Genomic DNA, 13,218 nt, shown 5'->3' with positions numbered 1-13,218 from the left:
TGTTTTCCAGGTTCATTTTTCTGGCTTTTCTTGGATTTGTAGGAAATTTTAGTTCCTTGCCTGGTTGCCAGTGGCACCATGAGTGCCTAGAGAGGCAGATTGTAATGGAATTTTTTGGGAAAGCTGGATTTTCCAGCCTCTGGCTACTCATTAATAGTTCTCCTGGTCTCCCACCTCCTTCACATCTCTCATGGAACTTGGGGGTTATCCTGCGTCTTAGCATGCTCTCCCCAGCCTAGATCTCCCCTGTAGCCCCTGGTTAAGTGCCCCCAAGTCCCATTCCATGCGGGTTTTTCCCAAATCCTTCCCTCCCAGAGACAGCTTGTGCTGGAATCATCCCTGGCTCTCGCTTCCATCCCGTATTTTCAGAGGCGAGCGCAGGGACAGGGCTATATTTGGACATCTCTTCCGAGAGCTGGGGGAGCAGCGAGTGACCTTGGACTCTGTGCTGCTGCTTTGATTCCCTCGGGCTCTGTTTACCTGCCTGGAGCAGCCTGTTCCCGAATTTTGGGAGGCCCAGAGAGCGGCACAGCTCAGGTCCTGGCAGCGCTCTTTTTTGCCCACCAAAACTGGGGAGGGTGGTGGTGCCAATGCAGTGTTGGCACCCTGCTTGTTTTGGGATAAAAGCACTGCCGGCTAGGGCTGGATCATTGTTTATCCACTGCCACTGGAGCTGCCTCCCAGGGATTTGGGATCACATTCTCTTAGGACAGGAGCTTCTCATGGCTGCATTGGGTTCCTAAAAAACCGGCGTGACCCTCCCCCCCCAGCCATGGTTTCATTTGGAAGGGGCCTGTGTCTTGCCTGGGTGATCCCAACCCTTTGGCAGGATTTTGTGGGGAGAAATCCATGCTTCCATGCTGGATTGGGAATTTTGGAGGCAGCAGTGCCTTTTGCTCCATGGGATCAATCATTTACCTGCCTCCAACCTTTGCTTCATTCCCTGCCCTGGGGTGGGGGCACGGGGCCGGGGGGAATCTGGGGGTCACCAGATCGGGGTGTCCCACAGCATCCCTCTCCCCCCTGGATGCATCCCACCATCCCGGCTCCGCTTGGCCCCTTTCTCCGCCGCGTGGGTCCCCGTGCAGGGCTGGGAAGGCGGCCCAGCGCCTCCAGGAGAAGCAGGAGGAGGAGGAGGGGTGGGGAGAGGCCATGCCGGATCTTTGCCAGATGTGGGAAAGGAGAGAAGGGGGGACGCCTTTCCCGCTGCTTCCCAAACCTAGGGGGGGACCCCGTTCCCCGACGTGCAGCCGGGGCAGGAATGGCCGGGATGCCACCGCTCGCCCCGGATGAACGGGACAACCTTGGGGTGACCCCCGGCCCCCCGTGTGGGTTTGGGGGGGGTGGGTGGGTGCCGCTGGTGACCCCCCCCGCTCTCGCCCCCCTCCAATCCCGCATTGTTCCCGGCTCGGCGGGAGGAGGAGGAGCAGGGCCAAGGGCCAGCGGGAAGGCAGGCGGGAAGGCGGGCGCCGGGACGTGCTGGAGCCGCCTGTCATGTTGGTGGAGCTGCTCTTCCAGGCTGCCTGTGTGTCCCTGTTCCTCTCCAGCGGCCAGGGCAGGGTGTATCCCGCGAGGAAGAAGCCGGCCAGCTTTGCCGTGGAGAGGTAGCTGGATTCCCCCCTTTTCCTTCTCCCTCTTCCAGCTACACCTGGGACGGGCAGCCTGCCGGGCTCCGGCTATCCCTGCCTCCCGCTGCAGGAGAGCTCGGCCGGAGGGGTCCCAGCCGGAGGAGCTGGCACCCCACAATTCCCTCCCTCTTCCCGGCTCCAGGGGAGCATGACACTGCTCCCCGCATCGCTGTGCTTCTCCCCTCATCCCTGTCTTGCTCCCCGTATCCCTGTCCAGCCGGGGGGGGCGCTTCTCCCATCACCACGTGCTGGGATGTACAGGATGGCTGGGAAGTGGTTGTCCCTTCTCTGTCCCACCTTATCCTACCTCCCTCTGATCCGTGCCATGCTCTGCTTGGTCCACGGGCACATCCTGACCGCTGCGGTTGTCCTCCTGTCCTCACATTCCTGGGACCTTTGCTCCATGCAGGGGGCTCAGGACAGGGTGGCCTCAGGCTCTGGTGTCCCACAGGCGCCGCGTGGGGCCCCACGTCTGCTTCCCGGGCTCCGGCAGCGGATGTTGTCCTGGCTGGATGCTGTCTCCGGGCAGCGGGAAGTGCACCCTGCGTGAGTACGGGGGTCTGGGGGGCTTGCGGGGGTGCTGTTCCCATTCCCAGAGCTCCTGTTCCCATTCCCGCAGCGCTCTGCTCCTTCGGCTGCGGTGGTGGTTCCTGCATCGCTCCCAACCTTTGCATGTGCCCGGATGGAGAGCAGGGAATCACCTGCCCAGGTACTGAGGAAGTGGCTATGCCGGACGCCCTTCCCTCTCCACACCGTGAATCCAAATGGATGGAGATGGCCACGAGCCCCTGGGCTCCATGCCCAACCCTTTTCCCTCTCCATGCCACAAATCCCAGCAGATGGAGGTGACCGCGGCTCCTTGTCACTCCTCCCTGGCACTGTCCCCATCCCTGGGGGATCCATGGAGTGGGATGGGGAGCGGGTGGTCCCGGGGTGGCATGGGTACCCCGTGGACGCCACGCCCGTGTTCCAGAGCCGCCGGGGACTTGCGGAGAGTACGGCTGCGACCTGTCCTGTAACCACGGCGGCTGCCAGGAGGTCGCCCGCGTGTGTCCCGTTGGCTTCTCCATGGCCGAGACGGCCAACGGCGTCCGCTGCACCGGTGAGCGGGAGTGGTGTGTCCTGATGGGAGTGGGCATCCCCGTGGTGCCCACACCCCAAATCTGAGGGTTCCCTGTGTCCCCCTAGACATCGATGAGTGCCAGAGCGCGGCCTGCGAGGGGACGTGCGTGAACACGGAGGGAGGCTTCGCCTGCGAGTGCGGAGCTGGCCGGGAGCTCTCCGCTGACCGCCGCAGCTGCCGGGGTGCGTGGGGTCCCAGGGGAGCGGCTGGGGCTCCCGAGGGATCCTGACCCTCATCCCAACCCCCAGACACGGATGAATGCCAGGCCACGCCGTGCCAGCACCGCTGCGAGAACAGCGTGGGCAGCTACCGCTGCTCCTGCCGGCCCGGATACCACCTCCACGGGAATCGGCATTCCTGCGTGGGTGAGCACCGGGATGGGGCTCTTCCCATCACTCCTGGGGGATGCAGGTGGCCCTGAGACCCTGAACAGTGTGTCACACCCCCTTCCCTCTCCATGCTGTGAATCTTGGTCAGTGAGCCTCTGCATGGATGCTTAACCTTTATCCCTTTCCATGCCATGAATCCCAAGGGATGCAGGTGGCCATGAGCCTCTGGGCACTCTGCCAGACCCCCTTCCCTCATCATGCCACAAATCCCAAGGGATGGAGGTGTCCCTCAGCCCATGACCACAGTGCTGCCACCTCATCCTCATCCCTGCCACCCTGCCAGACCCTCTTCCCTCATCATGCCACAAATCCCAAGGGATGGAGGTGTCCCTCAGCCCATGACCACAGTGCTGCCACCTCATCCTCATCCCTGCGTGGGCCATGCTGAGGCCCCATCCTGGTACTCCGGGCTGTTTCCTGGGCTACATCCCAGGGTGCAGCACCTCCTGCCACATTCCCTTATCCTGCAGATGTGGACGAGTGCCGGCGGCCTGGCACGCGCCGCTCCTGCCAGCACAGCTGCCACAACATTCCCGGCAGCTTCCGCTGCTCCTGCCGCCCCGGATACCGGCTCAGCGCAGACAGGGTGTCCTGCGAAGGTATCCACGTCCTTCTCCTGGCTAGAGGAGCAGAGTGGGATGCTCCCATCTCCCTGCCAGCCCCAAGTGATGTCTCTGCCTTCCTGATTTCCTTCCTAGGGTACCCCAAATCTATCCTGGCCCCGTCACCTATCCTGCAATCCCTGCAGCATCCACCTACCCTTGTCCTGCTCCCTCCTGGCTCCCACCTGCTCCCGAGGGGCTCCCCCTCTCCCCACCTCCCTGTGGCAGCTCCTGGTACCCAACTTCCTCCTTCCTCCCCATCCCTGTCCCCTGAGCCATCCCCACGTGCCATGGGAGCCCCCGGCACCTCCATCCCACCATCCCATCATTGCTGGCACTGGGGAATCTCTCGGGAGCCTGGCAGTCGCTGGACAGAGCCGGGCTGTCAGAGCTGCACCTGCCAGGTGAGCATCCCATCCTCCCATCCCACCCTTCCCATGGCACCATCCCGACCTGGGATTAGCCACCACGTGTCCTGGCAGGGGGGTCGTGTCCTCTGTGACACCGTGAGCTGCTCTGTTCCCTGCTCCCACCCGCTTCCCGCTCCGGCTGGGGGTTGCTGCCCCACCTGCACGGGTGAGTCCCGACCCTTTGATCCCCCCAATTCCCAAGATGGCCCCCCTTGAATTCCCAGGGGGATGCCTCTGACCCCCCATGGCTTGCAGGGTGCCTGCACGAGGGGGTGGCCAGGGCCGAGGGCGATGTCTTCTCCCCATCCGACGGGAATTGCACCGTCTGCGTCTGCTTGGTGAGCTGGATTGGGATAGGAGAATCCCCCCACATCCATGGAACCTCCCAGCACTGGAGACCCTTATCCCTGGGGACCCTCATCCTGCATCCTGGCTCATCCATCAGCCATGGAGCTGATGACACCCTCCCCTCATCCTTCCATGGGGAATCAGGGTCCTCTTTCCCAGCCCCACGTTCCCCTCCACAGGCCGGGAATATCTCCTGCCTCTCCCCGGAATGTCCCCCAGGATCCTGCCCCAGCTCCTCTCCGTCTGACTGCTGCTCCTGCAATCCAGGTGATCCCAGGACCCCCAGTCTGGGGGCACGAGTACCCCCGGGCTGGGCTGGGGGTTAGGGAAGAGCCGTGCTTGGCTCTCCAGCACCACTCCTTCCCCTTTTCCCAGAAAAGTGCAATTTCCGGGGACGCACGTACGCACACGGAGCCCGGTTCAGCCTGGATGGGGACGACTGCACCACCTGTGTCTGCCAGGTGGGTCCTGGATGTCCCCAGGGATGAGGGTACCCAAAGCTGGGAGGTCCCCAGGGATGAGGATTCCCCCCATGGGATACTCCAGTGCTTCCCAGCACCTGCTGGGGGCATCCCAGCTTTGCTCGGGGCTGACGGTAGGGACAGCAGGTGACCCTTTCCCGTGTTCCCAGGGAGGAGAGGTGGAATGTTCCTTCACTCCCTGCCCCGTGCTGGATTGTCCCCAGCACCAGCGGCAGCTGGGTCCCGGGCAGTGCTGCTCCACCTGCCGGGACCCTCCAGCCCCTGCCGGTGAGCCGGGATGAGTGACACAGCTGGGAACGGGCAGGGGGGGAAAAGCTGGGGGAAATGGGAATGGCATGGCATGGGAAGAGCACCTGGGATGGAGGATGTGGGGGACACTTGGGGGTGAGGAGAGTGGGATGTTGGGACATGTGGGGAAGGGCAGGGTGGGATGAGGGGGGACAGCTGGAGACAGCGAGGGTGGGATGTGGGGGACACGGGTGGGATGTGGGGATACTTGATGATAGGAAGGAATATAGGGAACCCCTGGGGACAGGAAGGGTAGGTTTTACAGGACAGCTGGGAACAGGGATCCTACCCAGGTTGCTTCCTGGATGACAACGGCGTGGAGTTTCCCGTTGGACAGATCTGGTCTCCAGGCGATCCCTGTGAGTTATGCATCTGCCAGGTGAATGAGAACCTGCTCTGCTTCATTCCCTCTTCCCTATCCCTGCCCCAGCGCACGGCTCCTGCTCCATTCCCGCCCTCAGGATGCCTGTGGCCTGTCAGGCCCCAAATCCCCCAAATCCGGCGGGTTTGGGAATCCCGAGGTGTCTGTCAGGGTGTTCCCGCCCGCAGGCAGACGGCTCCGTGAGCTGCCAGCGCACGGACTGTGTGGAGACGTGTCCTTATCCCATCCGCATTCCCGGGCAGTGCTGCCCCGACTGCTCCGCAGGTGAGGGCGCGCCCGGAATTCCGGGATTCTGAGCTGCCCGGGGACCGCCTGAGCCCCTCTCCCCGCAGGCTGCACCTACATGGGGAGGATCTTTTCCAACAACGAGACCTTCCCGTCGGCGCTGGATCCCTGCCTGAGCTGCATCTGCCTGGTGAGGGCTGGGCCGGGCATTCCCAGAGGATTTGCGGCTCCCGCCCCGTGGGCTGAAGCCCGGTTTTTGGCTCCGTTGCAGGGAAAAGCTCCGGGGGCGCTCCGGGGCTCCTAACGCCCGGCCCTCGGGGGTCTCTCCCGTCTCTCGCAGCTGGGCTCTGTGGCCTGCTCGCCTCTGGAATGTGCCATCGTGTGCTCCTACCCCTTCCACCCCGAGGGCCGGTGCTGCCCCGTCTGTGAGGGTACGAGCTCGGGCGGGTCCCCAAAATCCCCCTGAACCCCCCAAAATGTCCCCCGAGCCCCCCAAAACCCCCTCTGGACTTTGGTCCCCGCAGACTGCAACTACCAGGGCAGGAAGGTGGAGAACGGCCAGAGCTTCGTTCCCGAGGGACAGCCCTGTACCCGCTGCACCTGCCAGGTGAGACCTCCCGCCCATTCCCAAGGGATGCCCGTGTCCACGGTGCCTGTGCCAGTGTCACAGGATCCCAGCAAGGGCTGGGCTGGCTGATCCCTGTTTTTCCAGCTTGGAGAGGTGAGCTGTGAGGAGAGGCCGTGCCCCAGCTCCTGCTCTGAGCCCCACACACTGCCCGTGGGCTGCTGCCCATCCTGCCCAGGTAATGGGATCCCCGGATCCATCCCCAGGCACTTGGATGTGCCCCCTCCGGACTGGGGGTCCTGGGAAAGAGGTGGATGCTGACCAAAACCCTCCCTCCGTCAGCCACAGACATCCGGCTCCTGCTGCAGGGCAATGACCTGTCCCCGTCCTCATCCCCGTCCTCATCCCAGTCCTCATCCCAGTCCTCATCCTCACCCCCATTCTCATCCCAGTCCCCAGTTCCTGAAGATTCACCCCCTGGCACCCCTCAACACCGCCGCTACCGCCTGGCCCAGCTCCTGCTTCCCACCACACCCCCCCTTGGCCCCTCTCCAGGAATTTGGGGTGCTGGGATGCCCCCTCCCTCCACTCCAAGTCCCTCTGGATACCCCTTGGCACCCACTGTGCCCCCTGACCCCCTCTGCGAGACCACAGCCCCCCCCGATCCCACGGGCAGCCCTGAGGTTCAGGGATCCCCCAGGAACGAGGATCCCTCTGCGGTGCCATCGGACAGCCCCGGGTTCCAGGTGCCAGGTGTGCCTGGAACGCCGTGAGGAGGAGAAGGAGGATGAAGGAAAGGAGGAAAAAGGGGGTCTGCAGGACCAGCAGGCCTGGCCCTGGGGAGGGAGCAGCTGTCCCCCTGCCACCAATAAAGTCACTCTGGTATTTATTCCCTGTCCCCTCATCCCTGCGCCCACCAGCACATGGAGCCCTGGGGATTGTCCTCTGGGAATTTTGGGATGAGTGGCTTTCCAGGATGATGAGGGCAGTGCTGGAGGTGTTCAGCCCCCTCACCCTGCGCGGGGTTTGGGGACAGGAGGGACAAGTCCTGCCCCAGGTCCCCCAGGCCGGGAGCTCCTCAGGGATGAGCAGAGCCACATCCAGGCTCCCATCCTTGGGGCACAGGGACATCCTTGGCGGGTGCACCAGGGACACCCCACATTCCCAGGGATGTGTTGGCCTTTCTCAGAGAGACACGGCACAGGGGCGCTTCTCCACACCTTTATTGTCCTCGGTGGTGGCAGGAGTGCCGGGAAAGGGACAAGCCCTGCCAGCCACCGAGTTGGGAACACCTGGGATTCCCATCCCGGCTCAGGGCAGCCGGGACAGCCCCACCTTGTTGTTGGCCCTGTCGAAGATGACGTAATACTCCCGGATAAAGACATCCCCCAGGATCCAGAGCTCGCCCTCCTCCGTGGGCACATCCATGCCTTGCAATCCCAGGGTGCAGTACCCGTTACTCTGCTCCAAGGACATGGAAGGGCGTGGTCACCAGCTGTTGGATCCCTCCCTCTATCCCCACAAACCCATTCCCAGTGGGATGCTCACCCTTAACACGTAGGCTCTGGGCGGCACCGGGAATTCTTTGCCATTGATATGGAAGATGAGGCTGGGAAGGTTGTTGCTGGCCTCACAGCTGATCTGGGGAAGACACGGCAGGTTAGTGGCCATTCCAGCTGGGATCAAATGTCCTAGGGAGCATCCTGAGGCCTCACCTCACCACTGGAGCTGGCACCAAGAATCCTCATGAGGGTCCGGAAGGCCCGGATAGGAACGGCCAACAGAGTGGTTCCTGTATCCACGATGGCCTGGCATCCCGAGGAACAGGCCACCGGAGTCCCGCCGATGGAGACCCTGGGAAGAGGGATGCAGAGTGAGCCTGGACTTCCCAAAACACCAGCTGGAGGGCAGGGAAAACTAGGAATACCTCTCCATGCTGATCTGCCAGTAGGTTTCAGCAGACAGCGGGATCCAGGAGATGCCTTTGGTGGTGAAGTAGGGATCAATGGCACCGAAGAGGACAAAGCTCCCACCTTCGCTGTCCCTGGAAAGGGAGATCCATCTGGGGTGGTTCCCAGCCCACCAACACCTCCATTCCCATTGGGAAATGGGGCCAGTGTGAGGGCAAAGGGAGAAATCCTGAGCAGCTTTGGCTGGGATTTACCTGCTCAGGTAGACAGAGAAAAGATGCCTGTCCACGAGGTTCTCGATCATCATGTTGTCGAAGACAGGGGTGGCTCCGGAGGAGGCGATGCTTGGGAATGCCAATCCCAGGATGCCGTCAAAGGGGGTGTAGTAGAAGAAGTCCCCTGGCTCTGTCTCAGCCAGCCCAAAAATCTGGTTGCGGACGTTGATGCCGGCAACCTGGGAGAAAGGAGACAGGTGTGGACTGGGCACGATCCCACGGGATCCCGTGGGATGAGGGGGCTGGAGCAACCGGCTGTACATTGACGGTGTCGTATCCCAGGACTCCGGTCATGCTTCCCGTGCCGTAGGCGATGAACAGGGTGTCATTGGTGCTGAGGAACGTGGAGGATTCCGCGGGATTGAAGCGGTTGTGGTTCCCTGTGGGAGTGGGAAGGATGGGGATTGCCTGGGATTTGTCCCTTGGGAAAGACTGGGCAGAGCCATGCAGGGCTCCCAGAGGACACATTCCAGACTCATTCCAGACACCTACTGCAGGCTGGGCTGGAGCAGAAGACTGAGGGAACCCAGAGGTTGGAGGAGCCCGTGTCGAAGACCACGGTGAATTCCTGAGGTGGGGTCCCAATGGAGATAGTGCCAAAGTACTCATCCTGTTGGAATGGGATTGGGAAGGGGTTAAGGGGATGGGGAAAGGAGAAGGATAAGAGCTAACAGAATAAGTTACAGGGATGGGGAAGAGGCTAGTGGAACGGATAACAGGCCAACGGGATGTGGAAGGAGCCAGCGTCCCCCTGTGCTCCCTGATCCCAGTTCCCAATCCCAGCCCCTCACATCTATGTAGTTCTCCAGGGGCTCCACGGCGATGCCCGGGAAATACTTGGCAGCCAGGTTGTAGGGATGCTGCTCCAGGTAACTCTCCAGCAATCCCTGCTCCTGCAGCCTCTGCCGCAGCGACTTCATCCTCTTCAGGGGCACCCTGTGGACAGGGACCGGGATGCATCACTAGGATGTGCCATTGGGATCACCCCGCATCCCACATCCCGGTTTTTGGGGACCCCCTGGGGCTCACCTGGTCTGGAGGCCCTGGGCCAAGCCCACCAGGGCGAGGAGCAGGAGCAGCTTCATGGTGGGAGCTCACGGAAAATGTGCCTCCGATCCCGGCCCCGCTCCTTATATCCTGGCTCCGGTGTTTGGCCGGAGGCCCCGATAAGAAAGGCAAACTGCTCCTGGGATGGTTATCAAAATGTCCTTAAGGAAGGGGGGTGGGAATGTCAAGCCAGGGGATCCCTGTATTCCTGGGGGGATTCAGGCCACGGGTGTGTTGGGATGGGTGGGAAGCACTCCTGGTTATTCTGTGGGAGCTGGTGGGAATGCAGCGTTGTTTGTACCCTGAACCCCCTAATTCCTTGCTGGAGGGTTTGAGCCAGACGCTTCCAGGAATGGGGCAGCCACAGCTTCAACGGGAATTCCATTCCCGGGAATGACTCACCAGCCTCGCAAGGAAGAATTTCTTCCCAATATCCCATCTAAGCCTGTCCTCTGCTACTAGGCAGCCATTCCCCCTTGTCCTGTCACTCCAGGTGCTTTTACAAAGTCCCTCTCCAGCTCTCCTGGAACTCCTTAAAGTGCCGGAAGAGGCTCCAAGGTCTCTCCAGGTCCTTCTCCTGCTCCTCTTGCCAAGGCTCCATGAAGGATTTTCTGGCTGCCAGGTCCAGATTTTCCATTCTGGGAATCAGCCAAGGCTTTCTCCTTTCCAGCCCCCTACAACACATCCCATCCTCCTTTTCTTTTTTCCTCAGGGATAATCCGCTGCTCCATCCCTTTCCTCCCAACATTCCCCATCCAGGTTCTTCTTCATTTCACTCCCCCAGTGCAACCCAGTGTCATGCCCTCAGATTCTTCTCTCATTCTGAGCTGGGATGGGGCTGATTCCAAGGGAGGAATGCCAGCTCCAGCCTCAGGGAGCCTTTGATCGCCTCCAGGACAAGGTGACCGTTCCAGGAGCCATGGATCCAGCACGTGGTGACGTGACCGAAGCCAAGTTGCCCAATCCCACTCCTGTGACCTTCATCCAGAGGCATCCAGAGCTTGGCTTTCCCCCAGCTCGTCCCAGTTTTCCCCCAGTTCAGGGACTTTGGATGTGGGAATGGAGTGACAGGAGAAGGGGAACGGCTCCAAACTGGAAAGCAGGATACTGGGAAGAACCTCTTGCCTGTGAGGCTGGTGAGGCCCTGGAATGGATTTCCCAGAGAAGCTGTGGCTGCCCCGTCCCTGGAAGTGTCCAAAGCCAGGTTGGAGAAACCAACCTGGAACGTGTCCCTGGAGATTTTGGAGTTACCAAGTTTTCCTCCCTTTTTTTTTTTGCCAAAATAGTAGAGAAAACAAAAATATGAAGTTTTCCCAGAGCTGTTTATCCATTGAATTCCCAGAACGGCCATCCTTGGGGATCAGGATTCCCATCTTCTCAATGGGAAAAAACCCACATTTGCCCAATTATGGGAAGTTCTAGGACAATCTTATTGTGCTGCTGGTAAATCCCATCCCAGCAGAACAATGGATACAACAGGGATTGATTTTTGGATGGATGATATCCACAGAGGGAAGAAGCTGTGGAATTCAGGACTGGGGGAAAAACGGGAATTGCTATTTAGCACTAATCAAATCCAGAATAAAATCTGGGAGGATGGAAAAACAACCCCTTTTAGGGCGTGAAATGCCTTCCTGGGAGAGAAATCCTGGATTTTCCCAGCCTTGGCGGGGAAATGGAGGGCATGAGATGCTGGATCCTGGAATAATCCATCCCAGTGCTTTGGAGCTCACTGGATGGGCTCCCTGCCACAGCTTTCCTTGGCACCAGAGGGCACCACAGCATGCGGAGATCCCAAAAACCCCCAGCTGGAAAGATGGATCTGGAAGCTTTCCCTCCCGGTTGATGCAGCCGGGGCTGGGTGAGGATTCCCAGGCAACAAAACCCTCCCAGAATTTGGGCTTTAACCGGGAAAATTCAGATTTTTAATGTCACTTTGATGTGGAAACATTCCTTGGGATGAATTTAACTTCCATGGGAATCACCCTCTGGATCAAACAGGGATTTTTCAGGCTTTCGGGACACCAAAACTCGTTCTGACAAAACTTCCTTAATTTTATCTCTGCAGCCTCCCAAAAAATTCCCCTTATGGAGACAGAGCTTTTCTTGGAAATGGATTGATGAAGTCAACTTTTCCAGGCCCTGTTCCCAGTTTTTCTTGTCCCTTCCCTAAAGGCTTTTTATCACACGGGTGCTTTATCGGAGCTGTCAGATGAAAGGAGGGAAATCTGACGCTCCCGAGGTGTCAAATTTCCAGGATTGGAATAAAAATATTTAATTAACTTATCAAGGAAGCCCAGGGATGTTGGCTGATCCTTGTGGGAATGGAATTTGGCAGAACAAGACCTCAGGGTGCTCAGGTCACCTTTTCCTACCTGCTGCGGGTGATTTTGGCTGGGATTAAGGTGTCATCCAAGGGAAAAAAACATGTGGAACCATCTTTTGTGGAAATTAAGGATATTAATAAGCAGCTAATGGGAATATCCTTCCAAAACCGCTTGTTTATCCCAGATTTATTTCTGGATAACACTTTTAAACGGGTATTTTTCCATTTTTTTCCGTGCAAATCCAAACACAATTTGCCCTTCTCCTCAAACCTTCTGTTTTAATACAAAATGTTAATTAAAACATTTTCCAGCTTTTCCAGGTCTGTGGAAACTGCTCCAAAAGAAGCCTGGAAAATGTTTTTTTTCCCTTTGGCAAGTCGAGTCCATTTTCTTTCCCATGGCACTGGGGGTTTGACCCGGTTATCAGCCACGCTGGGAACAAATTGTCCTTGATTTATCCAGAATTATTTGGGATCACATGACTGCCATTTGTTGTTCCACAACAGCTCTCAGGTGATGGGGTCAGAGGTGCCTTTCCCAGATCCCAGCACTTCTGGAACAGCTGGGTGACCTTGCCCAGACTTCCAAAGGAGCAGAAATCATGGCGCTCTTCCCCTGCCTCATCCTTCCTTGGGTTTTGGGAACGTGGAGTTACAGGTGGAAAAGTGGAGCATTTTCCAAGCGCGTTTTGGAAAAGTTGGGCTTGTGCAGAGGGTGATGGGACTGGAGCTTTCTCAGGAATATCCCTGTGTCATGCAAGGAGGAGCTAACCAGGTATTCCAGAGGAATTTGCTTTGATCCAGCTGGAAGAACCCGACATTTTATGAATTTTTTTGGGGATATTCCCAAGGTCTGTATGTGCTTCCTAAACCACTTCCAACCTGGTCTCGGACGCTTCCAGGTATGGAGCAACAGCAGCTTCTCCGTGTCTCTGGCTTTGCCACCCTCACAGGGAAGGATATATTCCCCATATCCAACTTCAACCCGCCCGGGCGTCCATGCCAAGCCTTTCCCCCTTTCCCTATGGCTCCACGCCCTTCTCCACAACCCCTCTCCAGCTCTCCAGGAGCCCCTTACACCCCGGAAACACGAAGGATATAATTCCTAGAGCAGCTACAGCTCGGGGAGAGCCCCGCGGGTAGCCAGAGAGCGATTATTGATTAAAAAAATGCCATTAAATTGATCCGCTCTCCCGCCCCCCCCAACATGGCGGCGCT

The 13,218-nt window shown here is 59.1% G+C and overlaps 2 protein-coding genes across 4 annotated transcripts; one reads left to right on the top strand and one right to left on the bottom strand.

The window, feature by feature from the left end:
- Nucleotides 1–984: 984 nt before the first annotated feature.
- On the top strand, nucleotides 985–7,346 carry VWCE (von Willebrand factor C and EGF domains). Of its 3 annotated transcripts, none has more exons than XM_038137301.1 (20): nucleotides 985–1,604; nucleotides 2,080–2,174; nucleotides 2,322–2,337; nucleotides 2,602–2,730; nucleotides 2,817–2,933; nucleotides 3,000–3,116; nucleotides 3,611–3,739; nucleotides 3,839–4,146; nucleotides 4,225–4,318; nucleotides 4,408–4,490; nucleotides 4,680–4,767; nucleotides 4,876–4,961; nucleotides 5,132–5,249; nucleotides 5,564–5,649; nucleotides 5,820–5,916; nucleotides 5,985–6,067; nucleotides 6,218–6,308; nucleotides 6,402–6,484; nucleotides 6,590–6,680; nucleotides 6,785–7,346. In XM_038137301.1, the coding sequence occupies exons 1-20, from the start codon at nucleotides 1,028–1,030 to the stop codon at nucleotides 7,213–7,215; spliced, it is 2,919 nt and encodes a 972-aa protein (XP_037993229.1). In that variant the 5' UTR covers nucleotides 985–1,027; the 3' UTR covers nucleotides 7,216–7,346. The 3 variants fall into 3 exon arrangements, with proteins under 3 accessions (XP_037993229.1, XP_037993227.1, XP_037993230.1); XM_038137299.1 differs by having other exon boundaries at nucleotides 2,038–2,174; XM_038137302.1 differs by having other exon boundaries at nucleotides 1,363–1,604; nucleotides 2,248–2,337.
- Nucleotides 7,347–7,628: 282 nt separating this feature from the next.
- On the bottom strand, nucleotides 7,629–13,170 carry PGA5 (pepsinogen A5). Its single transcript, XM_038137321.1, has 10 exons — nucleotides 12,050–13,170; nucleotides 9,657–9,813; nucleotides 9,419–9,563; nucleotides 9,120–9,237; nucleotides 8,889–9,007; nucleotides 8,607–8,806; nucleotides 8,370–8,486; nucleotides 8,158–8,296; nucleotides 7,991–8,083; nucleotides 7,629–7,903 (listed from the first exon to the last, which is right to left on the bottom strand). The coding sequence occupies exons 2-10, from the start codon at nucleotides 9,710–9,712 to the stop codon at nucleotides 7,754–7,756; spliced, it is 1,137 nt and encodes a 378-aa protein (XP_037993249.1). The 5' UTR covers nucleotides 9,713–9,813; nucleotides 12,050–13,170; the 3' UTR covers nucleotides 7,629–7,753.
- Nucleotides 13,171–13,218: the final 48 nt, after the last annotated feature.

This window comes from Motacilla alba, chromosome 5, assembly GCF_015832195.1.
Source record: "Motacilla alba alba isolate MOTALB_02 chromosome 5, Motacilla_alba_V1.0_pri, whole genome shotgun sequence".
NCBI lineage: Eukaryota > Metazoa > Chordata > Aves > Passeriformes > Motacillidae > Motacilla > Motacilla alba.
Note: the sequence above shows the minus strand (reverse complement) of the source record. Positions and strands in the feature narration are given on the sequence as shown.

Bases quoted from the DNA above. Each gene is read 5' to 3' on its own strand.
- VWCE (XM_038137299.1), top strand. From the start codon at position 1,028: ATGCATCCCACCATCCCGGCTCCGCTTGGCCCCTTTCTCCGCCGCGTG. The intron at 4,147-4,224 runs GTGAGCATCCCA...GTGTCCTGGCAG, and splicing joins GTCAGAGCTGCACCTGCCAG to GGGGGTCGTGTCCTCTGTGA. The intron at 5,650-5,819 runs GTGAATGAGAAC...TCCCGCCCGCAG, and splicing joins GTGAGTTATGCATCTGCCAG to GCAGACGGCTCCGTGAGCTG.
- PGA5 (XM_038137321.1), bottom strand. From the start codon at position 9,712: ATGAAGCTGCTCCTGCTCCTCGCCCTGGTGGGCTTGGCCCAGGGCCTC. The intron at 9,238-9,418 runs GTGAGGGGCTGG...CCATTCCAACAG, and splicing joins CCCTGGAGAACTACATAGAT to GATGAGTACTTTGGCACTAT. The intron at 8,297-8,369 runs GTATTCCTAGTT...CCCTCTTCCCAG, and splicing joins TGGCAGATCAGCATGGAGAG to GGTCTCCATCGGCGGGACTC.